Here is a 23558-nt window from a genome sequence, read left to right on the forward strand (position 1 = left end):
GTTCAGAATGGAGCAACCAAAACAATCAAGGGGAGGGAGGAATTACCCTATGAGGAAAGGTTGCAACCTGAGTTTGTAGCTCAGAAATTGAGGTAGCTCCATTGGTTAGAGTGCGGTGGCGATAACACCAGGGTCGCAGGTTTGATCCCTGCATGGGACAGGAGTTGGACCAGATGATCCTCAGGGTTCCTTGCAATTCTACAGCTCTTATGATTCTGTGAATTGGAGCTTCTTAGCTAGAGAAAAGTCAAGTACAGTGGTACAGTGGTGCCCTGCAAGACGAATGCCTCGAAAGACGGAAAACTCGCTAGACGAAAGAGTTTTCCATTTTGAAGGTGCTTCGCAAAACGAATTTCCTATGGGCTTGCTTCACAAGACGACAATGTCTTGCGAGTTCCTGCTTTTTCCCCCCTCCCCCCCTTTTTTCTAAGCCGCTAAGCCGCTTATCAGCTGATCCGATCAGCAGATAAGCCGCTAAAAGCCGCTAATAGCGCTAATCCGCTAATCCTTCAATGGGCTTGCTTCGCAAGATGAAAAAACCGCTAGACGAAGAGAATCACAGAACGGATTCTTCTCGTCTTGCGAGGCACCACTGTACCTGGGTTAAGAACTTAATTCATTCTTGAGGTCTGTTCTTAACCTGAAAGTGTTCTTAACCTGAAGCACCACTTTAGCTAATGCGGCCTCCCGCTGCCGCTGTGCCACCGGAGCACGATTTCTGTTCTCATCCTGAAGCAAAGTTCTTAACCCGAGGTACTATTTCTGGGTTAACGGAATCTGTAACCTGAAGCGTATGTAACCCGAGGTACAGTACGAAGAGGCATGATGGAAGTTTATAAAATGATGAACAGCATGAAGTGGATGGAGAGAAGTTTTTCTCAAATGAAGCTGAACATTGCAAGACTTGGGGCAGACAAAAGAAAGTGCTTCTCCATTCAGCACATCATTAAACTGTGGAACTCTCTCCCACAAGAAGTAGCGATGCCCACCATCCTGGATAGCTTTAAAGGATGATTAGACAAATTCATGGATGATAAGCATATCCGTTTGTCCCTAGCCACAGTGACTATCTTTGCCTTCCTGCCAGAGGCAGTATCCCTTTGAATACTAGTCACTGGAATCACAAGTAGACACTGTTACATGCAGGTCCTCCTTGTGAGCTGGCCATGGGACCCTGGCTGGCCACAGTGAGAAATGGACTAGGTGGGCCATAGGCCTGATCCAACAGGGTCCTCCTATGCCCTTATCTAAACAAACCAGTGGCCACCATGTGGCCCCAAATTCAATCTGCCTTATATGTAACTCCACAAAAGTTACTAGCCTTGCAGAGAGCTCTCTGTCCTTCCTACAACATTCTGCGGATGGAAAAGTGCCTCTTGCCATCCCCGGGCAATGGACTTGGTTTCTATGCTGGCTGCAGAGGAGTGATACAGCTCACTAGCCTGTACAGCAGGGATAATAATGATGATGATGATGATGATAACTTTTTAATTATACCCCACCCTTCCTGGTTCAGAAAACCGGGCTCAGGGCAGCTAACAACAAATTTAAAACACTGAATTGTAGAAGCAGCAGAAAATACAGTATAAAAACATGAATAACAATGAAATTCAAAGTTCAGAAATCAATTTGGGGAAAATCCATCTAATAAGCATTAGATAGTCACCAGGGCTAGCTGGCTGAATTAGTCCTACTTGGGCCAGCAAGGAGGCCAGGGGAGAATTAGCTGTGGGGTCTCAGAGTGGGTAATCTTCATAAAAGGGGAGGGGGAGGGAAGAGAAGGGAAATAAAAGAGCAGGCTGAATTCAAATTAAAGGCAGGGCAGAATGGGGATGGGGAACCTGTGGCTCTCTGGGCGATACTGGACTCCGATCGGTGCCAGCGGGCATGGCCAATGCTCAGTGATGATGGGAGCTCTACTCCTGCAAACATCTGGAAGATTGCAGGTTCCCCATCCCTGCTCTGCAGCCTCCTGCATGCAATTGCTTGCCACCACTGTCTAGCAGGCCAGTGCGCTTAAAACACAAAAGGCTGCCGTACTTTGCAAATTAATTGTTCATTGTACAAAGAAGCCCTCTGGCCCGTCCCAAATGTCAGCCAATCCATGTTTTTTTAGGCAACCCAGAGTTATATATGGGAGAGCTGTTGGGAAAGGCAGTTCCGTATCACTGGCCTTCTCTTCTCCAGGGTTGTCCCTGCAGATGTTTATTGGACTCCCAATTCCCCATCAGCCCTCAGCTAGCATGGACAATGGCCAATGATCAGGGGAGATGGGAGTTGTGCTCCAGGAGCATCTAGAGGACCATGTTTCCTGCTTGGCAGGGGGTCGGACTCAATGGCCCTTGTGGTCTATTCCAACTCTATGATTCTATGTTGGCTACCTCTTGCTCTACACCACGTGTGATCTGATGAAGCTGCCCTTGTAATGATATATTTTAAAAACAACTGAAAAGCTTCAAATGCTTAAGATTTGGGGTGGACAGAAGGCAAATCAGGAGCTACTGGTGGACCTCTGGGGGATCTGAAGTAATTCAGCAAGCGTTCCAGACTCCCAGTTGACTATCAGCAGCAACAAGTGAGAATGCTATAAAGCAGAGCCAGGCCTGTCTTACCCATAGAGGCTAGTGGCGCGGGGCTCCAAGTTCTGGAGGGCACCAGGCAAGAGTCCAGGGAACACTGAACAAGCGCACTGAGTAAGTGAGCGTGCTCCCGCCACACGTCGGCTAGGTTTTTCCCCTTTTAGCCTCCAGGCGCCGAATTCTGCAGGGCACCAGAAGGCTAAAGGGAAAAAAACCTAGCCAACACTCGGTGGGAGCGGCGCACAAGCCCTCGCTCGGTATAGGCCCGCTTGCTCATTTTGCTGCCTGCAGTGGCCACCGCGGCATGAAGCGGCCAGCTGAGCCAGGAGGTGCTGCGTCCAGCCTCCGCCTCTTCCCCGCCGGAGGAGCCACCCTGGGAAAGGGGGGCACCGGAGGGATCTTTGCACCACAGCACCAGATATGCTTAAGAGGGCCCTGAGCAGAGCTTCCCGAACTTTTCATATGGGTGACACACTTTTTTAGACATGCATCATTTTGTGACACAGTAATTCAGTGTTATTAGCAAACTGGAGGTTAAACCAATCTCTTTCCAGCCCCGGTAGGAGCATTCACACTGCAGCCAACACACAGTTTGGAAAGCTCTGCAATGAAAGAATGGTGTCGGAGAAGAAACCAGGATTGGGGTGAATGAGAGATAAAGGACTTATGAAGTCTGTTTAGATACAGGTCTCAAATTGCTGGATCAGGCATATGCTCAGAGCCACTCTGCTCTCAGCATATGCTCCCCTGGCTGGCCCACAGCCTTGCACCTGGCTCTGGCTGGTAGACAAAGTGGACCATATAAGCCTGAGATATGTGCAGACTCCTGCTGTAGGCCATTTCCAAACACCGGGTGTTTCATGTGTTTGGTCGCCCTTCTCTGTAACCTCTGTGTCCGGGTTTCTGAGTACACCGTATCCAAGAAGTGGCCACACCATAGATCAGGCTTCCTCAACCTCGGCCCTCCAGATGTTTTGAGACTACAGTTCGCATCATCCCTGACCACTGGTCCTGCTAGCTAGGGATCATGGGAGTTGTAGGCCAAAAACATCTGGAGGGCCAAGGTTGAGGAAGCCTGCCATAGATTTTACATGCAGAGAGGCTATGAAACTGGGTGTCTTATTCTATGAGACTTCCTTCAATTTGCATACAGAGGGAGTTTGGCCAAGGACTCCTGCAAAACCCTTCCCCCTTGTACATGTCGTGCAGAAGCAGAGTTCCCAAAAGAAAGGGTAAAAGCTGTCTACACACTATTTGCTCTGTATCCAGTGCCCTCCCACTGCTACTTTGGGAAGTGGTGTATGCATGTCAGCCAAAATCCATCTCTCTCCTGTACCTGTCTTGTTCTTTCTTATGAAATAGTTTTGATGCATTTTCCCCAGAACCAGCTGGGGAAAAGGACAACCAACTGCGCTTTAAGCTGGTACTGTGTACGCACCCAAAGGCTCTTTGATTCAGCAGTTTGGCGCTTGCAAATTTAGTCCCTTTAATGCAGCAGCTCAGCTTTTGCAAGGCTGACCTAAATTGCCGGTATCACCCTTATAGAAATCTCTGCAAACAAGAAGGCAAGATATGCAAGGTCTACTGTATTTTAGTTCTCGTGGGCTTGTTGTCACAGGCTAACCCATTGCATTCACAAGCTTGGCTTAAGAGATGCTAATTTCTGCTTTGAAGAAACAGGGGACTTGGCTTGGCAGGATATTGCTGGCTATGGGCTTTGGAACTGCAAACGGGGCAGAGGAGGGAATGGATGGAGCCACTGCCCCCGAACTCAAAGGTCATGACGTTGATCCACCATGCAGGGGAAATTCTTCCAATCCAGCTGCTTACCTTAACAGGGAACAAGGCACTGCGTGTTTACGCCAGCTCCCACCCGTCCGCCCCCAGCACCGCATGCAGAGCTGGGGTCTGGGATGTGTAACTAGAGACACCAGCCCTTCTGCCTGGTCTGGTCTGACAAGTTGTTTTTATACAACAGAAACTCTGGCAGCCAAACCACAGAGCCGGCAATGGCGCTGGCAAATTCAAACCGGCTGGCTTAAGGGTGGGAGAGGGAGGGAGCCATGGCTTCCACCCCCATCCGCAGTTCCCGACAACGGCATGCTCAGGTGAAGGTCTTTGGATGCTAGAGGAAGATAGCTAGGATCCATGCTAGGAGGGCAGCAAAATCTGCAATCGCTGGGGCTGCTCCAGATGCCCTGCTAATTGGGCATTCGTCCTGATTAGCTTGCGCAAAGCTTACGAAAAAGCTAGACGCCTGTGCTTTACTGAGCATTCCTTCTAATTTGTTTGTGGGCAGGTTATATGACAATGAGGTTTCATCTTGATTTGCTTGTGCAGTGGTTATACAATTCCTCAGTGCTATTTTTCCAGGGGGGCAAAGAGTGTCAGAGCTCACCACGAACTTCTCCCGTGCTCTCTTAGAATCACAATGGTCCCCCACCTGAGAGGTGCCAGAGCTGAGCTCTAGTAAGCTCCTGCTGGGGGGGGGGGGAGCCCAGCGTTTCCTCACTGATCATTTGTTTACACTACACGTTTTAGCGCATTTTCCCCATCCCTGTGAACCTGTGAGCCCTGTGAGCCCAAAGTCCATTTTTTAAAAGTGGATTTGCTGCTCGAGAGCACTTTAATCCACTTTAAATTGCACAAACCTAATTTTCCACAATCCTGCCTGTAAACTATGGATAGTCCAGAGGTGAACTAAAGAACTACATGTGAGGAAGATAAAGCACTCTCATAAAGCTCATAAACGCCCTCGGCCCAGTATACCTGAAGGAGCGTCTCCAACCCCATCTTTCAGTCCAGACACTGAGGTCAGGGCCGAGGGCCTTCTGGCAGTTCCCTCACTATGAGAAGTGAGGTTACAGGGAACCAGGCAGAGGGCCTTCTCAGTAGTGGCACCCGCCCTGTGGAACGCCCTCCCATCAGATGTCAAGAAAATAAACAACTATCTGACTTTTAGAAGACATCTGAAGGCAGCCCTGTTTAGGGAAGATTTTAATGTTTGATCTTTTATTGTGTTTTTAATATCCTGTTGGAAGCCACACAGAATTCTGGGGACTGCAGTTTGCTAAGGGCTGTTAGGAGATCCCTGCTCCCTTCACAGAGCTACAATTCCCAGACTGGTTTAATAATATGTGTGTGTTAGGGATCTGTCCAACTTGTAACTCCACATTCGCAAAGCCATCCACCTCTGGCTACCAAGATCTAGAGATAAGCATCACAAGACGGATATTCCCATCATGCCTTGCTTGGGAATCGCCCCAAGCCACCTGGATGACCGCTTTTAGAAACCCTCTCTCAGGCCACAGTTCCAACCCAAACTCTCAACATCCTTGCATGGAAGGAAGAAGGGGACCATTTATACAAACTTTAAAGAGCGTTAGAGTCTTGGTTTACCTGAACACAGGGCTGTGACCTCCAATGCGAGCTTTGGACCAGGCCAGTGGGGAAGGCACTGCCAGGTAATCCATTCCTTCCTTGCGCCCCACGCCAAGTCCGTAGCCCCCTGTGGTGCCGCTGCCCCCATCCTCCCCATTGCAGCTCCCTTCCTCCTTCCTGGTCAGGGCCACTGTCTGCTCGGTCGAGGTCTTCCGGGCTTTTTGGGGGATGCTTTCGGCCGGTCGGGCTCCAGTACAGTTGAAGGGCGCTGTGTCGCCTCCTGCCTCTACGGTCTCCCCTGGGGTCTCCTCTCCAAGGCTGCCCCTCCGGGAGAGGCAGGGGGATGCCGAGGAGTGCGTTTCAGAGCTGGAGTACCGCCGCTTGCCACAGGGCGAAGCTGGCCGCGGGCCCAGGAGCATCCATCCATCCTCTGCTCCCCTGCTTGGGGAATAGCTGGCGCCGTAAGGCTGCCACGACTCGTCGGCGGGCGACCATGGCTTGGGGGAGCCCCGGGGAGAACCCAAGGGGGAACTGAGGGCAAAGCGGGCCGCTGCCTCGTTCAGCTCCCGCTCCACATCGTCCCCGGCGGGGGCTTCGTCGTCCGAAAAGAAGCTCCAAGGCGAGACGCTGCCGCTGCTGGCGGGGCTCGGGGTGAAGAAGCCGGAAGACGGGGTGGTCTCACGGTAGCCCCCGAAAGCCTCCAGGAGGAGGTAGTCACGAGGCGAGGAGTCCCAGTCGTCTTCCTCGGCCCGCCGGCCTGGCGAAATGGTGGTGATCTGGATGCTGGGGCATTCCAGCACACGGGAGCCTCCGAGGCGGACGCGCCGGGCGGGCTGGCTCTCAAAGGTGTCGCCGTCCAAGTCAGCCGGCCGGGGTGGGGGGGAGTGCATGCCTGCACGGCCCCCGCCGAGATGCAGAGGGCAGGGGATTCCCAGGGGAGAGGTGTAAGGAGGCGGGTCTCCCAGGGCAAGTGAACAGTAGGCAGGGAGGTTGTCCGCATCCAGGTCTGTAAAAAGAGAGATAGAGGAAAAAAGAAAGAGATGAGAACCACCATGTTGGTTGAAAATGATATATCGTTGGTATCTAACACCAAGGAAACTGGCAAATACTGCATTTTTCTTTGTATAAGACGCCCCCGTGTATAAGATGCCCCCTATTTTGGGGGACTAAAAATTAAGAAAATGAAGTTGTTGAGCTTTATTGTGGGGGCTACAGTGGTACCTGTAAGAACTTAATTTGTTCTGGAGGTCCGTTCTTAACCTGAAACAGTTCTTAACCTGAAGCACCACTTTAGCTAATGGGGCCTCCTGCTGCCGCCGTGCCGCTGCTGCGCGATTTCTGTTCTCATCCTGAAGCAAAGTTCTTAACCCGAGGTACTATTTCTGGGTTAGTGGAGTCTGTAACCTGAAGCGTCTGTAACCCGAGGTACCACTGTATTGCAGAAAATTGCTCACCCACATGACCTGCGGTGCCACTCGCATGCGTCGCAAGAGCCAGCTATCGTACTGACCAATCGCCAAAGCGACAGCCAACCAAAATCAGCACTTGCTGCAGCCTCCAACATGCCCTATAGCTGCTGACAATCTCCGGCTTGCGGCAGCAACCAATCCCACGTCCCCACTATGCACCATCTGTGGATAGGACACCCCCCCCCCATTTTTCAAATGGATTTTTAATAAACAAACCTAGTCTTTTACATGGAAATGTACGGTATGTATAAATCTAAATCAAACAAATGTTGAATATGCAAAGAGAAAGAAGGTTCTTTTTATAATATGTGGTGGTCTTGTGGTAAGGTGAAAGCTTACTTAGAAACGATATATAATGAATTGAAAAGGATGCTTAAAACAATCGAGGCGGGCAGAAGCTTTTCTTTGGGGAATTATAGACACAAAACTACCTAAATTGTATAGAATTTTATTCATGTATGTGACTACAGCAGCAAGAATGTTAATCGCCCAGAATGGAAAGAAGCAGAAGTCCCAGCAAAGGAAGAATGGATACAAAAACTTATGGAATATGCAGAAATGGTGAAACCTTGAAATGTTAAAATGTTTGTAAAATTAATGAAATGCATGAGAGAGAGAGAGAGAGAGAGAGAGAGAGAGAATGAACTACCATGTTGGAGTCAATCAAAGGTTTACCTGGCCACAGCATTCTAACAGCTTAGTAAGATCACAAGATAGAGATAGCCATTTCCAGTTATTTGCCCACCCCACCCCCACTGCCGCAACTGGCAATCAAAGGTATACTGCTTTCGAACATAGGGGCTCCATTCTCCACTAGCTGTTGACAGATGTAGCATGTGGGCACGTTAATAAATCAATAAGGATCAAAACATAATTGCCACATCCACACCATACAATTAAAACACATTTAATGTATATTTAAAACATGTGGTTTTCCCCCAAAAGATTCCTGGGAGCTGTAGCTCTCTAGAGAGGCAAACTACAGATCTTAGTACTCTATGCGGGACATCAAAGTGCTTTAAATGTGGGTGTGACCAATGGAATTTGGAGACCTTGAAGGTGACAGAGGATAATCTAATGTGCAAGTGATTCTCTACTCAGCAGTCCCAAGAGCAATAGGAAAAAACCAAGCTAGTAGGTTTACCATAAATTTACCAAAAAGTGGCAGATTATACTTTTAGGCCAACAGACCACAGATGGGTAGTGATATGAGCATCTCTTTCTACTAGAAGAAGGGAACACAATTTGCTAAACTGCGTGCAATCCCATGATTGTCTCACCCACCAATGCGATGTCTTGTGAACCACCTTTTTTGAAACAAGCAAAAGCTTTCTAGCTTCTATGGCTCTGAAGAGGACCTCAATCTTCATGCTGTTTCATGAAGCGGTAAATGCATTTGGAGATATGTGCATGTTTCCATTTGAATAACACAGTTAAATTTGAAAGAGCCAGCTCATTTCTATACCAATTGGTCATTGTAAGAGCCTTGTAACAGTAAGAATTTAGTGCCCGGGTACCTGCATTTTCCTCTTCCCTCTCCTTCCCTTTTTCCTTTCATGCTGTGCCTTTTTTTGAGATTGTAAGCCTAAAGGCAAGGATTAGTTATTTTTTATTGGGAGTTTCCCCTGGTATAAATGATTTGAAGGAACTGAGAACACCCTAGTGAAGCCATGAGCCAACAGATGGCTGATCCGAACATCTAACAGTAAGAGAGCAGTGAGGGTCATAGGTCAGTGGCAGAGCAACTGTTTTGCTTGCAAAAGGTCTCAGGTTGAATCTCCAGATACAGGTGGAAACACCCCCAGTCTAAAACACTGGAGAGCTGCTGCCAGTCAGTGTAGGGTGGACCAAGGCTTTGACTCAATATAAACTTGCTTACTGAGTTGCTATCTTTCTACCTTCCTCCTCCCCACAGCTAGCAGTAGCTGAATTCATTACACCAAATATGCAACCCGATTGTCAAATTAATTCAAGAGAGGGCCTGAGCAATAAAGGGGAACCACCACCACCAACAGCAGCAGCAAAAAGGGAGGTTTTACAGCAACAAAGAATTCTGGAAGGAGGATCCAACTGCCTGCTTTCCTTTTGCCTATGGCATCCTGCATACGTCAAGTGAGAGAGAGAAAGCAAAGAACCCAAACCCCATGGGATGGATATTAAATATAGCTGGCTGGGGAGGGGGGGATGACTACCCACAAGTCAAATAGAGGAAGAGGTATCCTCCCCCCCCCCCAGAAAAAACAAAATACATACACACAGCAAATATTTGGATAAAGATATAAAGAGGAGAAAAAGAAAGAAAGATGAAAGTTGATTTCTTCTTCTCTGCCCTGCAACCCTTTCTCGACTGACAGCTGCTTCTAATTTAAAGTTTCTCTCTTTCTGGTCACACTCACATCCTGGGAATTGTAGTTTGCTAAGGGTGCTGGGAATTGTAGTTTCAAGAACCAGCGATTGCATAGCGGTTAAGAGTGCCGGACTTAGTACCTGGAAGGCCAGGGTTGAAAACCCTGTCCAGCCTCATCTGAATGTAACAAATAAACAAACAAACAAGGCGCCTTTAACAAATTACACTTCCCAGTTTCCTCCATGACTCTTAAAGTGGGGCAAAAGTGATTTAAAGAGATTGCGTGGCTGTGACCTCTCCGCTCCCGTCACTGCTTTCCATCATCTTCTTTCTCCACAGGGAGTGGATCACAGCACCCAAATGGCTCACACCTCAACTCTCCATCCAACCCAGTCTTGTCACATTACACCAGCTGTTGCCAACCTGGTGCCTTCTATGTGTTGTGAACTGCAAAAATGGAGCTGATGGGAGCTGCAGGCTGGTGGAAGACTACACTACACAACCCACTCCCAGGACCCTGTTTTGCTCCACCTTCTGCCAATATTCAGCGGGAATGAGCAGCAACTGTTTCCTGCTTGGGTGGTGTGGCTGGAAGATGTTGTGTGGAACTCGCAGGGCAATGCATGTGTGGTTGTGTGGGAGAGAATTAAGGGAAATTGGCAAAGCCAGAAGGCAGGGCAAGAATGGTAGCTCAAGAACACTAGGTAAAGGTAAAGGGACCCCTGACCATTAGGTCCAGTCGTGACCGACTCTGAGGTTGCGGCGCTCATCTCGCTTTATTGGCTGAGGGAGCCAGCGTACAGCTTCCGGGTCATGTGGCCAGCATGACTAAGCCACTTCTGGCAAACCAGAGCAGCGCACGGAAACGCCATTTCCCTTCCCGCTGGAGCGGTACCTATTTATCTACTTGCACTTTGACGTGCTTTCGAACTGCTAGGTTGGTAGGAGCAGGGACCGAGCAACAGGAGCTCACCCCGTCACGGGGATTCGAACCACCAACCTTCTGATCGGTAAGTCCTAGGCTCTGTGGTTTAACCCACAGCGCCACCCGCGTCCCTAGTCTAGAACACAAACACACACACACAAATAGACTGGCACCCTTGTATCTGGGAAGGCAAAAAGGCAAACAAAACTGCTGCATTGTAACTAAATAGAACCTGCAGGTTCAGAGGCACTCTATCCCAATGTTCTGCCTTCACCATTGGAAGTGAGGTGTCTGGTTGGCAGCTGCTGAGAACAGGGCACTGGGCTCGGTGGGCCTTTGGCGCTGGCTGGGGTTGATGGGAGTTGTAATCCCAAACATGAATTTTGCAATGGCGGCAACAGACAATACTGCTCTCGATGGGTCGTAAAGGAAGCTTGCAACCCACCAGGTCAGATTGCATCCTTTATTTTTTGCATTGCCATTTTGCGACTTAAATAAAACCCCATGAACAGAGGCAGTATATCTTTGAATGCCATGTGCCTAGGATTTTTTAAAACAACAACAAGGTGAGCTGCTGCGCTTGGGAGCTTTCCAGAGGCACCAGGCTGTCCTCTGTTGGAAGCATGATATTCTGGGCTAAGATGGGCTTTGGTTTGCTCTGCAGCGAAAGCCCCAAAGTGGGGGGTGGCTCCCATCTTGCCGCCAGGAGTTGCCCTCCCAGCTTGCACCTTCCTTGGGCTGAGAGGCAGGTGGAGGAAGAAAGCCGAAGGCTCGTCTCCCTTTTTGAAACACAAGCTTCTGAAAAGTTTTTTTGTGGGGTGGGGGGACGTGGGCTTAGAAAGTTCCCCCTGAACTTGGCCTAGTCTTCTTGGGGCCTCCACCCTGTTTTGTGGGCCAGAGACAAGGATCCAGTTGGATGGAGGAGAAAAGGGGGGGGGGAGGAGAGAAAATAAGAGAGACTGTCAGGGAGGGGCCGCCATCTGAACCCAATTAAAGGGCCATTTCCCAAAGCCCCAGGCTCCACTGGCAGGGACCCCCGTTGCCAAGGAAACGGGGCGCAGGCCAAAAGACGAAAAGGAAAATTGCACTGTTGCAGGGAGCTAGTTGAAACCGTATGCGGGAGGCTTGAAGTGTGTCTGCCCCCCCTTCTTTCCCCACTTGCCGCCATCTCAAAAGCCACCCCCCCCAAACAACCCCAGCTCCCCTACACCCGGGATTTGAAGGCCTTGGATGTCAGCCAGTGTGGAGGGTCTGGATTCTGTGGGATCCCGAGGCCCTCTCAGACCCCATCTGGATTTCATTTGAACCAGACGCCGCCTGCCCAGAGACAGTTTGACCTTTCTCTCTGGAAAAAAAACACCCCAGTTTCCTACCTCCGCCTCGGAGGCTGGCTCATACAGGGGGCTGCCAACTTCCTCCTCAAGCAGCGCCCTCAGCCAGGGTGTGGATATATTTTGGGGCAGCCAGCCCGCTTTCAGCTGAACCCTTTCCAGAAGCACCCCCACAAGTTCAGGGGGCTACAGGGGCCAAGAATGTCCCCCCATACCAGCTTCCGAGGCAGATATTGGGTCGGGGGGGGGGAGGGAATGGGAGTTGCAAACTTCATCTGAGAAAATAAAAGAAGGGGGAAGGATTTCCCCCCACCATCACCATCACCACCCCCACCTCCCATTCTCATTTTTCAAATATGCGTGTGGAAATGCATGTCACGCAACCCACATTTTTCCATTTCGGGATTCAAAGCCTGGATTTGCAAATGTGATATTTTGAGTTTTGAATTCTTCCTTCTGACGTGACCACTTCAAGCATCTGAGAAAGAGGGTTTTGGCCGACAAAAGCTCATGGCCCAACAAATTGGTTAAAGGTGCCGCTATGATCCGGGATTACCCTACGCTGCGACAACAATTAAATTATTCTGGGGTGAATGTTCATCCTGGGGGATTGGGGTCTAAGTTTGGTTTTGACAGGGGTGTGTCTGTGCGCATGAGACAGGTTTCAGACATCGAAAGGGGGGGGGGAGCTTGGGGAAATACCAAAATTTATCTTAATTCACGATGAAAATTGAAGAAACGTTTGCAACTATGGTGCTAGCCCCTAAGAACACATTGGTTCCAACATGTCCCACTGCAAGCGGTTAAGCATCCAGATGACTTAACTGGAGATAAAGCAGTCACTAACTATACAGTGAACAAAACACCTGTTTACAGCCTCTCTTGTGTGTGGGCACATATGAATTACCACTAGGATGCTATTATTATGCCGTTTTGAACGTGCAGAAGCCTACTTCTCAAACTGATGGAGGGTTTGGCAGAAGAAAGGATTTATAGTTTCGTTTCATTCTTCTTGGGCATTTCGCACCACCTGTGACTAGATGCCCTCTGCCAGATATATATTTCTGCCTGCTATTATTACCAAGCTAGTTTAAGCCCCACTTTTGGAGAGGAGGCAAAGCCTGTTCTTGAGAACTAGGTGGAGAAGAGTACATTCACCAGAGGGACTTAACGTAGGAGTAGGGGTGTTAGGCCTAGGGGCCAAATGTGGCCCTCAAAGTTCCTCTACCTGGCCCTCACGATTCTCCCCAGGCCACACTCCTGCCTTGCCCTGCTTCAGTCCCTCCTTGAGAGTTTTTGCCCTGTTAGAACATGCCCATGAACTCTGATAAATACTCCTTGCTTTTCTGGATGTAGGGCAGAGAGAGGCAGAGAGAGAGAGAGAGAGAGAGAGAGAGAGATGTGTGTATGCTTGCAGAAACTACCCTACTGTATAATGAGGAAATTTGCCTTCATCGTTCCACCCACTTTTGCCTCTGCCCCCACCCATGACTTGCCTATGGCTTGGGGAAAGTTGTCCCAAAGGGAAGGAGACCCCCAGGTTCACCACCACTGACTTAACTGCAGCTAATGTAGAGGAGCTCAGTGGTACTTACAACAACCCTAAAAGGTAGGCAACCATTTCACGCACTGTGGCCAAGGCTAGGAAATCCTAGGTCACATTGGGCCAGGTGTGGGGACCCTGTGACCCTCAGTGTTTCCCAAACTTGGGCCTCCAGCTGTTATTGGACTGCAATTCCCACCATCTCTGACCACTGGTCCTGCTAGTTAGGGATGATGGGAGTTGTAGTGCGAAAACAGCTGGAGACCCAAGTTCTGCTCTAGATATGGCTGGACTCAAGCTACCATCAGCCATTGCAAGGCCAATGGTCTGAGCTGCGGTCCGCTTCAAACTGGTCTTTTGACACTTAGGATGCAGATCTTTAGGACTCGTGCTAGTTTTCTGGTTGTAAATTTTATCAGCTGTTTTTAAAATTTAAAATAGGGACCCTACGGTGGACAGAGGGTAAAAAATAAATTTGAAAAACACACCAATAACCAGTAACATCATGAGGGCCACGCAGCCCCCATCATTGTTTCAGATTAACCAATGTGTTCACAGCTAAACCACAAATTGAACCAAAGATTTTCCAGCTCACAGCTTCCGCACACATAGCAGCACACACATTAACTCTTTTTGATCAATACGATTTTCTGTATTATTATTATTTTAAAAGGGTTAACCAGTAATTGGTCCCAGGAACTCAGAAGCTACCAAAAAAAACACCAACAGCTCCACATTCCATGCAGAGTTCAGTGCAACCTGAAAGTTTTCAGATTCCAAAATTTTCACAGAAGCATGATGGGGCGTGTGTGAAACTCGAGACCGATTTCTTCTCTCATTCACTCACGCACTTTCCTCACCAGCATGGGCAGAAACGCAACACCCATCTTTAAAATGATTGCAAATAGTATTAACCATTTGCGTGGGCCGCGTGTTTTAGGGATTCGATTACTCACTCTCGGAGCAAAAGAACACACAGACTCTTCCTGCAGGGAGATGGGAACATTCGTGCCATCTCCCTCCCCGCTTGTCCTAAAAAGGAAAGGGAGGGGGGGACTTTTTCCAGCTACACCAGACACACGCACAAAAAACCACTTGATTCTCTCCCCCTCCCCATATATTATCACACCTCCCTCCTTGTAACCAACCATCAGAAGCCCCCATAACAACCCGCATCTCACCTTCCAAGGGGACCCCCATTCCTGGATGCTCCTTTTCTTCTTCTCCAAAAATCAGCTTGAATTCTAAGTCCTCGTCTTCGCAGTTCGCTGCGCCCATTTTTTCCAGGGGGTGGGGGAGAATCGGTGGATGCAGCCTAATAGGGTTGCAAGCCCCTTCCTTCTCCCCCCACCCCTCAAAAAAAATGGGGGGCTGGATGGAGAAGGTTTTGGTTCGATTTCACCTCTGCTCTCTGCCCTTTTAACGCAATACCTCTTTCCGCGCCTTCTCCCCCTTTAATATGTTTTTTAAAAAAGTAATAAAGAAAAACTTTCCCCAAACAAACTTTTCCCTCTCCTCCAGCTGCCCCCCTCCCACTCCCTTCCTGACTGCTGATTGGCTCTTCAGAAAACACAAACCATGCCCCCATATGTCACTTTAAGCCACGCCCCCCAAGCAGGGGAGAGGGGAGGGGGGGAGAAAACCCGCACTGGGCTGTTCTATAATCCCCCATCTCACGCTCCCCGAGAAAATGAAAAAGGAACCACCTCCTCCACCCCCTTTCTTGTCCTTCCAGATGGACCAGCCTACCTGGAGCCCATTGGAAGGCAGCCCAAGCAGGGCCCGCCCTCCTTAGGCTGCTTATTATGCACGGGTTGGACACACCCAGACAGGCTGTTAAAGGCAGAGGGACGCGTTGCGCCTGCTGGGATTTACGCTGCGATTATTCTGATTATAGCCTGTGTGGTGTGCGCGAAGCCAGTTTTTTTTCAACCATACAGGGAGAAGGTGACAGAGCCTATATGAGCACACGAAAGAATGGTGCAGCTGCCTAGATGCAGCTCCGGATATTTTGATGCTCCAAAACCCAACATTGGGAACATAACGTGGATTTCAACCCACCTCACTTCCCAACCCGGAAAGCTGCGTGTTTGGTGCTTGCATCGGTGTTATGCAAAACATGAACGTCCGAACAAGTCGACACGCATTTGAAGCACGGAGAATCCTGGGAGCTGCAGTTCCTCCTCACTGAACTACCCTTAAAAAGCTGCAGCTTCCAGGGTTATTTGGAAGTCGTGCGTTTTCAATGGGCATTGAGTCTGCTTAAAACACATTATTATAGGGATCTGTTCTTGACAATGTTGAAACTACCTCTTTAAAATGGTTTGTTTTGGGTTTCCTCCTGCCATTCCTTTAACGAACACAGGACAGTGCAATATGGTTGCTCCCGGGCCCCCATTTTATTATCATAACAGCTCGGTAAGATTAGGAGGCCCAAGGTCACCCATTGAGATTTGACACTGAGCAGGTGATTTGAGCCAGATCCTGATCCAACCTGTTCTAATCCAGTTTCTGCCATCCTGGTTCCCTCCAGCTATTTTGGATTACTGTGGTTGTGCTGGCTGAGGCTGGTGGGAGTTGCATCCAAAACATCTGGAAGGTAGTATTCTGGTGAAGCCTTCTTTTCTTCCAACACTACACTTAAATCTAAGGCATGGGAGATGGGATATGGTACTCTGTGTGTGCTCAGAGGCACTGCCACTTCCTGGACTAGGATTACCAATTTACTAGGGGAAGAATACGGGTCTGGCTGGGTTTTATATTTAATCTGTTGCCTTAGGAGCAGTGGTTGCAAAAGCCGCTTATTTGAAGTCAGTTCTTTGTCCCGGATATAAAATTCTAGGGGCCTCCATCAGATATTGGCCTTGTCCCCAAAACCCATACAGATCTACCCTCTGGCTGTGCCTGGGTTTCATGTTAGAAGAAGAGCAAACACTAAGACCCTGCTCAAACTGAAATCTGGCAGGTATATGCACAGCTCAGCTTTACCTGGAGAGATGCTCAACTTGTAAGGCAGAGCATATTGGAAGCAAGAGACACCTATAGCAGGCAGCAATATTGCTGATCCTGAATATTATTCCCGCCCCCCCCCCAAGAGCAACAGTTTGTACCCCCACAATCCTGCTACTGATGCATCAAGTCCAGCTTGACTCAAAACTCTCTCTCTCCTCTCCAGACTTGGTATAATAAAGTATTTCACTGCCCCTCCCACTAGCTCTGATTAGTGCCACATTCCAAAGGCAGGGGAGCAACAGTTCCAGGTCACTAACAAAGGCATCCCTAGTCATTAAGGATCACTGGCATTCTTTTGTCACTTCCCTGACTAACCCATTGTCTGTTGGGTGAAACCAAGGTAAGGATCCTTCTGTACAAGGCAACTGAACTCATAGAAATTCCTATGGCTGAGTATGGATTTGAGGCCTGGTATCCCAACTTCTTCTTTAAAAAATTAGACAATTTCAACAAAACAAATTATCAGTCCAAATAACCCATTACATTAATTTCCCCCCTTTTTATTCCCCCCACCCTTCCCTCCCCCCCCACCAAGGACTTCCCTCAGCTCCCCTCTCTGATTTGTTTGCACATGTTAAAAATTGTACATATCATTGCCTTATCTGTCATATATACTATTAATAAATTTGTGGATGTTTATTCAAAACCTGCCAAGGAGTCCAAATCATTTTGTGTGTGTTTTTTTTAATAGTTTGTAAAAAGTTCCCAATCTTCCTTGAAGTCACGATTGTCGTCCTCATGTAGTTTATGTGTCAACTCCCAGCTTCTAGTCCAACACTAGACAACCTATAATTGTTAATGAATGTAATGTTTCTTGATGTTGTGAACTGCTTTGGGTCTGGTTTTCTATAGGAAAGTGCCATACAAATAAATGGTGATAATTACCGTCCAGGTTACTGGACAACTAACTTGGCAGGGACAGAATCATAGAATTTTAGAGTTGGAAGGGACCCCCAACGGTCATCTAGTCCAGCCCCCTGCAATGCAGGAATCTCAGCTAAAGCATCCATGGCAGATATCCAACCGCTGTTTATAAACCTCCAAGGACGGTGAGTTCACCTCTCGTGGGAGCCTGTTCCACTGCTGAACAGCTCTTACTGTCAGAAAGCTTTTCCGAATGTTTAGTCGGAATCTCCTTTCTTGCAACTCAAAGCCATTGGTTCAAGTCCTCCAGAGCAGGAGAAAACAAGCTTGCTCCCTCCTCCCTGTGGCAGCCCTTAGTGCGTTCTTTAACTGGCTGGGAATCTCTCTCCTGTCATTGGAATGTGACACTGATCAGAGCAAGTGGGATGGGCAAAAGCTGCTTTTCAAAAGTAGTTCTGGAGTTCATCACAGTGAGTTCCTCCCAATAAAACTCTGATCTTTGGCGCAGACACCAAATTTGGCACAGATACATTGCAATCTTCATTGCTTCAGATTGGGACTTGATGATTTTGTCAGTTTTGGTTTCTCTCTTCCTTCTCATTCTTCTATTCTTAAATTTTCTTCTCTACATTTCTGCAGAAATTTACCAAATTGCAATTTTTAAAAACCCAACGAACACCTGCCAGTATTTTGGTACAAATTTCTCCTAACATGCACGTTTTTGTATGCAGTTTAGATTGATATATACATTTTTGCAAAACTGTATGCTTTGGTATATTATTTTCACAAATGAATGCCTTCTTATGCACACTTTCTCCTAATATATGCATTTTCTGTACACAGTGCTTGGAGAGAACTGCACTGCAAAATTCAGAGGGGCGGTGAATTTCAAAGGCCACTTGCGTTTTGGTTCACATATTAGTTCGAGAAGTTCAAATTAGGTAGTTTCTCATTGAGATGCAAACAAAATTGAATGTGTACCCCATTCCAGATTGAGAGGCCCCACTCTTGCAATCCCAACCGCCCCTCTTCCCCAGAGCAAAACCCCGTGAAGCAGCCTACATCTTCGACACATGCAAGCCAGCTCCCCAGATTCCCCATCAGTCCACACTCCAAGGGGTTAACATTCTTTCATTCCCTATTTCCATGGCCCACGAGGGAGAGTGACGCATGTGGCCTTTGCAAAAACAGAGAGATGTCCCAGGCCAAAGCACGTGTCCTCCTTCTCCCCCCCCCCGCCCGCCCGCTCTTTTCTTCTCCTTCCTTAACTTAATCAAAACCATCCGTCTGTTAGCGTGCAGAGTTAGGCCAAAGCGCAGCGCACAGGGCGGGACAAGTTTGAAATCTTTTCCTAGCTCCTGCTCCAAGCTGGACTTGGGGGGGGGGGCTTAGAACTTCTCAGCATCGTCTCCAATGATGCTGTAACTCCTGTCTTTCTGGCCCTGCCAAATGAACCCCAGAAAGCTTTCACAGCCCCCCCTGATTTTCAGTGTCAGTCCAACATCTGTCTGCCTACTCTATAAAAACTTTGCATTCCCAGCAGCCAGACATGGAAACTGTTTCTCAGTGAGATCCCCCTGTCTTCTTTCTTTCTTTCTTTCTTTCTTTCTTTCTTTCCTCCTCCTTTTTCAAAGAAGTTCTTTTAAACAAGCCAGGCAATCCCAGGGCTTCCACCACATATTTTTCTGATGGCTTGAATGGAAAGAAAGAATGAGAGAATGATCCCTTAAAGAGCAAAGATAGCTCTTTTTAAAAAATCTCCAAAATCCACAGTTAGGTAATACCCTTATTACTACAATTATTATTATTATTATTACCATGTGTATATCCCACCTTACCTTTCCTCCCAGTGCTCAAGGTGGAAGGTGGAGCACAACACTTAGTTCTCCCTCTCTCTATGTTATTCTCACAACAGCCCTGTATGGTAGGTTCAACTTGGGTCTCCAGCTGTTTTCGGACCACAGTTCCCATCATCTCTGACCACTGGTCCTACTAGTTATGGGTGATGGGAGTTGCAGTCATAAACAGCTTGAGACCCAAGTTTGGGAAACTGTAGCTTAGAGACAGCAGCTGGCCCAAGGTCATCTAGTGAGCTTCATGGCCAGGTGGAGATTTGAACCCTGGTCTCCTGCACTCCACGCTCCAACCACTATACCACATTGCCTCTTTATAGAATGGCTTTATCAGGACTGGCCAAAACACAGAGGATTTGACCACCGGAACTGATTCTTGTCCTACTTACATTGAGATGGACAGATCGACAGGAGAACTATTTAAAGGGATGGGCCCTGGGGAAGTTTTTTTAAAAATAAAATAAAATAGGGAGTTACACCAATTTTGCTTTTAGAGGAATAGACAGTTCGTACTTTTCTTCCTGGCTCAATCAAAGTAAAAGGGAGACAAGAGGGAGGGTTCACAACGTGCCCTGCTTGGAGTTGAACAGTGCTGTTTTTGTAAAGATAATCATTAAAAACAAACTCTGAAATATAGAGTTTGTCTATATACAAATGATCACAGCAGTTCTCAACAGCGTGATCACACAGCCCTGATGATCTGTGACAAGACTGGGTTAAATTTGTGCAATGTGGCCCAATTAAGTTTGTTTTTAATTGTACATATTTTCCCCCAAAAAATGTTTTCCAGAAAAAGATGGGGTTTGTTAGAAGCTCACCACGGATGCTTCCCCCCAGATAAACACAGCCTGGTGTCTTTTAAGGAGTCAGACTAAGGGTCCACCTAGTTCAGTCTCGCCAGGAATGGGGAGCCTGTGGAACCACCAGCCCCAGTCTGCATGGTCAATGGTCTGGCTGAATTAAGAGCTTCAATCCAGCAGCTTCTGGAGGAACCCATCTCTGGTCTACACAAACTGGCAATGCGTATTCCATATATAGGCAAAGTTCCCGTATACTTAAGCCTATATCTCCCTTACCTATCATCTGACCGGCAACCCTGTACAGTAGGCTAGTGGCCCAAATTAGATTCTGACTGAGCCCTTGCTCTCCATCGTCCATCTGTTCTAGCCTCCCTGCCTTCAGCAAGAGTGTTCAGCCAGATTTTAACTTGTTTCATTTATATCCTGCTTTTCTTCTTCAAGCTCAAGGCAGTGTACAGTGGTACCTCAGGTTAAGTACTTAATTCGTTCCAGAGGTTCGTTCTTAACCTGAAACTGTTCTTAACCTGAAGCACCACTTTAGCTAATGGGGCCTCCTGCTGCTGCCATGCCGCCGGAGCACAATTTCTGTTCTCATCTTGAAGCAAAGTTCTTAACCTGAGGTACTATTTCTGGGTTATTGGAGTCTGTAACCTGAAGCGTATGTAACCCGAGGTAGCACTGTATATGTTCTGCCCCCCCCGCCCCCGCCCCGATACTATCCTCATAACAACCCTGTGAAATGGGTTAGTGGCTCAAGAAAACCCAGTGGGAGCTTTAGGGCTGAGTGGGAATTTGAACTTGGCTCCCACCCCCAGGCCTCACCCAGAGCTGTAGCTACTACCTCACACAGGCTTTCAGATACAGTGGTACCTTGGGTTACATACACTTCAGGTTACATACGCTTCAGGCTACAGACTCCGCTAACCCAGAAATAGTGCTTCAGGTTAAGAACTTTGCTTCAGAATGAGAACAGAAATTGTGCTCCAGCGGCGCGGCGGCAGCAGGGGGCCCCATTAGCTAAAGTGGTGCTTCAGGTTAAGAACCGTTTCAGGTTAAGTACGGACCTCCAGAACGAATTAAGTACTTAACCTGAGGTACCACTGTACTTCTAGTAACCTGAAAGCAGAGGATGGAAGCAAGAGACAGCCCCCCCCCCCCGCTATTTGGTCATGCCCAGCAAGTGTTACTTAGAGGCACATAGTCACTGTGCCATGCCCTGAAAATATGAAATCATGATGTGCTAGGTAAAGGGACCCCTGACCATTATGTCCAGTCGTGACCAACTCTGGGGTTGCAGCGCTCATCTCGCTTTATTGGCTAAGGGAGCCGGCGTACAGCTTCCGGGTCATGTGGCCAGCATGACTAAGCCGCTTCTGGCGAACCAGAGCAGCGCACGGAAACGCTGTTTACCTTCCCACCGGAGTGGTACCTATTTATCTACTTGCACTTTGATGTGCTTTCGAACTGCTAGGTTGGCAGGAGCTGGGACAGAGCAATGGGACTCACTCCGTCACGGGGATTTGAACCACCGATCTTCTGATCGGCAAGTCCTAGGCTCTGTGGTTTAACCCACAGCGCCACCCGTGTCCCTTCATGATGTGCTAGAATAGAGTTAATTCTGAGCAGGGTGTTCTAAGGAATTTTTCATGTTAAAAATTGGGACAGAAGAAGAAAGGGAAAAGGTGGATGGGAGGGAGGGGGGTATTGAAGAAAACAAGGCACCCCCCCACCCGCCTCTGAATATTGACCTGTACACTTGCTGCCTCCTGATGGAAGGAATAGTTTCTGTTTCCGTATAAAACAGCATCAAACGCACACGCTTAAGCGAAGGAGTGGCTAAGCAAGGTTGAAGAAACAAAAGAGAATTTATCTGCTGGAACTCCAAATTGCTGTTTTCTTTTTCTTTTCTTTTCTTTTCCAGATGATCTTTATTGAATTTTTAGTTACATACTGTACATACACATACATTATATTTCACATTTGTTCTTGCTCTCCCGAGCTGACTTCCCTCCTTCCTTCTCCTGGCTTTTTTGTGTCCTCTTTGACTTTTCGCATTGTCTTTGTCCATTTTCCATAAGATTGTTCTTCTTCATTTTTTCCATTAAATGTCCGTAAACAAATAAATCTTTCTATATATACAAATTCTTGCTGTCTGTTTATATTCATTTACAAATATTGTTCAATAATAATCCTAATGCACATTTTAAATTCATTTTGATATTATTATCCAGTAAATTTCTTGTATTTTCCCGTTATGAGATATTATTTTAATTCTACTGGTTTCCCTATTTCACATCATCTTCTCTATGTATAACATAAATTTCCCCCATTCTTTTTAATATGTTTCATCCCCTGATGTCGAATTTTTGCTGTTAATTTGGCTATTTCTGCGTACTCCATAACCTTGTACTGCCATTCTTCTATTGTATGCTATTTTTGCTGTTTCCGTACCTAAGCTAGCAATAGCCTCGCCGCAGTTGTTGTGTATAAGAACAGTTTCTGGTCATTCTTTTCAGTGTCTTTCCCCACCATTCCCAGCAGAAATGACACTGTTTTTTTCAAAAACGTATACTTAAAAATCTTCTTTAATTCGTTATATATATTTTCCCAATACGTTTTCACTATGTCACAAGTCCACCACATGTGGAAGAAATTGCTGTTTTCAATTAGAACCGGGTAAGCAGTTACCCGGAAACGACAGGTGAAATACAATGAAATTTTCTAGCTTTCCAGATTCCTTAACCTTTCCTGCCCTCTAGCGAAAATTGAGGAGTATAGCTACTCACAGAAAATTACATGTTCTAAGTAGTTTTGAACTACAGCTCCCATCATCGCTGACTTTTGGCCCTGTTGGCTGGGAAGACGATATTAGTGAGTGCAACGGTGGAATAAAAGCAACGAATCTCCTTTTTATAAATGTAAGCTTTTTATATACATATAAAAATTAAAGCTTGAAAAACAAAGAATAAACAGTCTCTGGTATCTGAAGAAGTGTGCATGCACACGAAAGCTTATACCAAGAACAAACTTAGTTGGTCTCTAAGGTGCTACTGGACAATTTTTTAATTATTGTTTTTATATATTTCAAAGAAAAAACAATATATAAAAATAGTTAGCATCAAGTATCAAGCATTTTTAAACAGAAAACTGAGAGAAAATAAAGAAAGAAGGGGGGGGAAAGCTATATATACAAGCTATATATAGACCTATGCAAAATATTTCCTCCAAAACCAATGAATCTTCCGCTTATGTTCAGATATTTTACTGCACTTAACACTTCACTACAGCAACTACAGTGGTACCTCAGGTTAAGAACTTAATTCGTTCTGGAGGTCTGTTCTTAACATGAAACTGTTCTTAACCCGAAGCACCACTTTAGCTAATGGGGCCTCCTGCTGCCGCTGCTGCACGATTTCTGTTCTCATCCTGAAGCAAAGTTCTTAACCTGAGGTAA

At 47.3% G+C, this 23558-nt stretch overlaps 1 protein-coding gene across 1 annotated transcript in view; it reads right to left on the bottom strand.

Annotated features, from left to right (window-relative positions):
- The window catches only part of NFATC4 (nuclear factor of activated T cells 4), a 30236-nt gene extending 14927 nt beyond the window's left edge, over positions 1–15309 (bottom strand). Inside the window, exons 1-2 of the mRNA XM_083471128.1 lie at positions 14757–15309; positions 5979–6966 (exon numbers count right to left, since the gene is read on the bottom strand). Coding sequence (XP_083327254.1) covers positions 5979–6966; positions 14757–14853 — 1085 coding nt within the window. The 5' untranslated portion in view covers positions 14854–15309. The remainder of the gene's footprint in view (positions 1–5978; positions 6967–14756) is intronic.
- Positions 15310–23558: the final 8249 nt, after the last annotated feature.

The sequence above is a fragment of the Podarcis liolepis genome (genome assembly GCF_965112155.1).
Source record: "Podarcis liolepis genome assembly, chromosome: 13".
Lineage (NCBI taxonomy): Eukaryota > Metazoa > Chordata > Lepidosauria > Squamata > Lacertidae > Podarcis > Podarcis liolepis.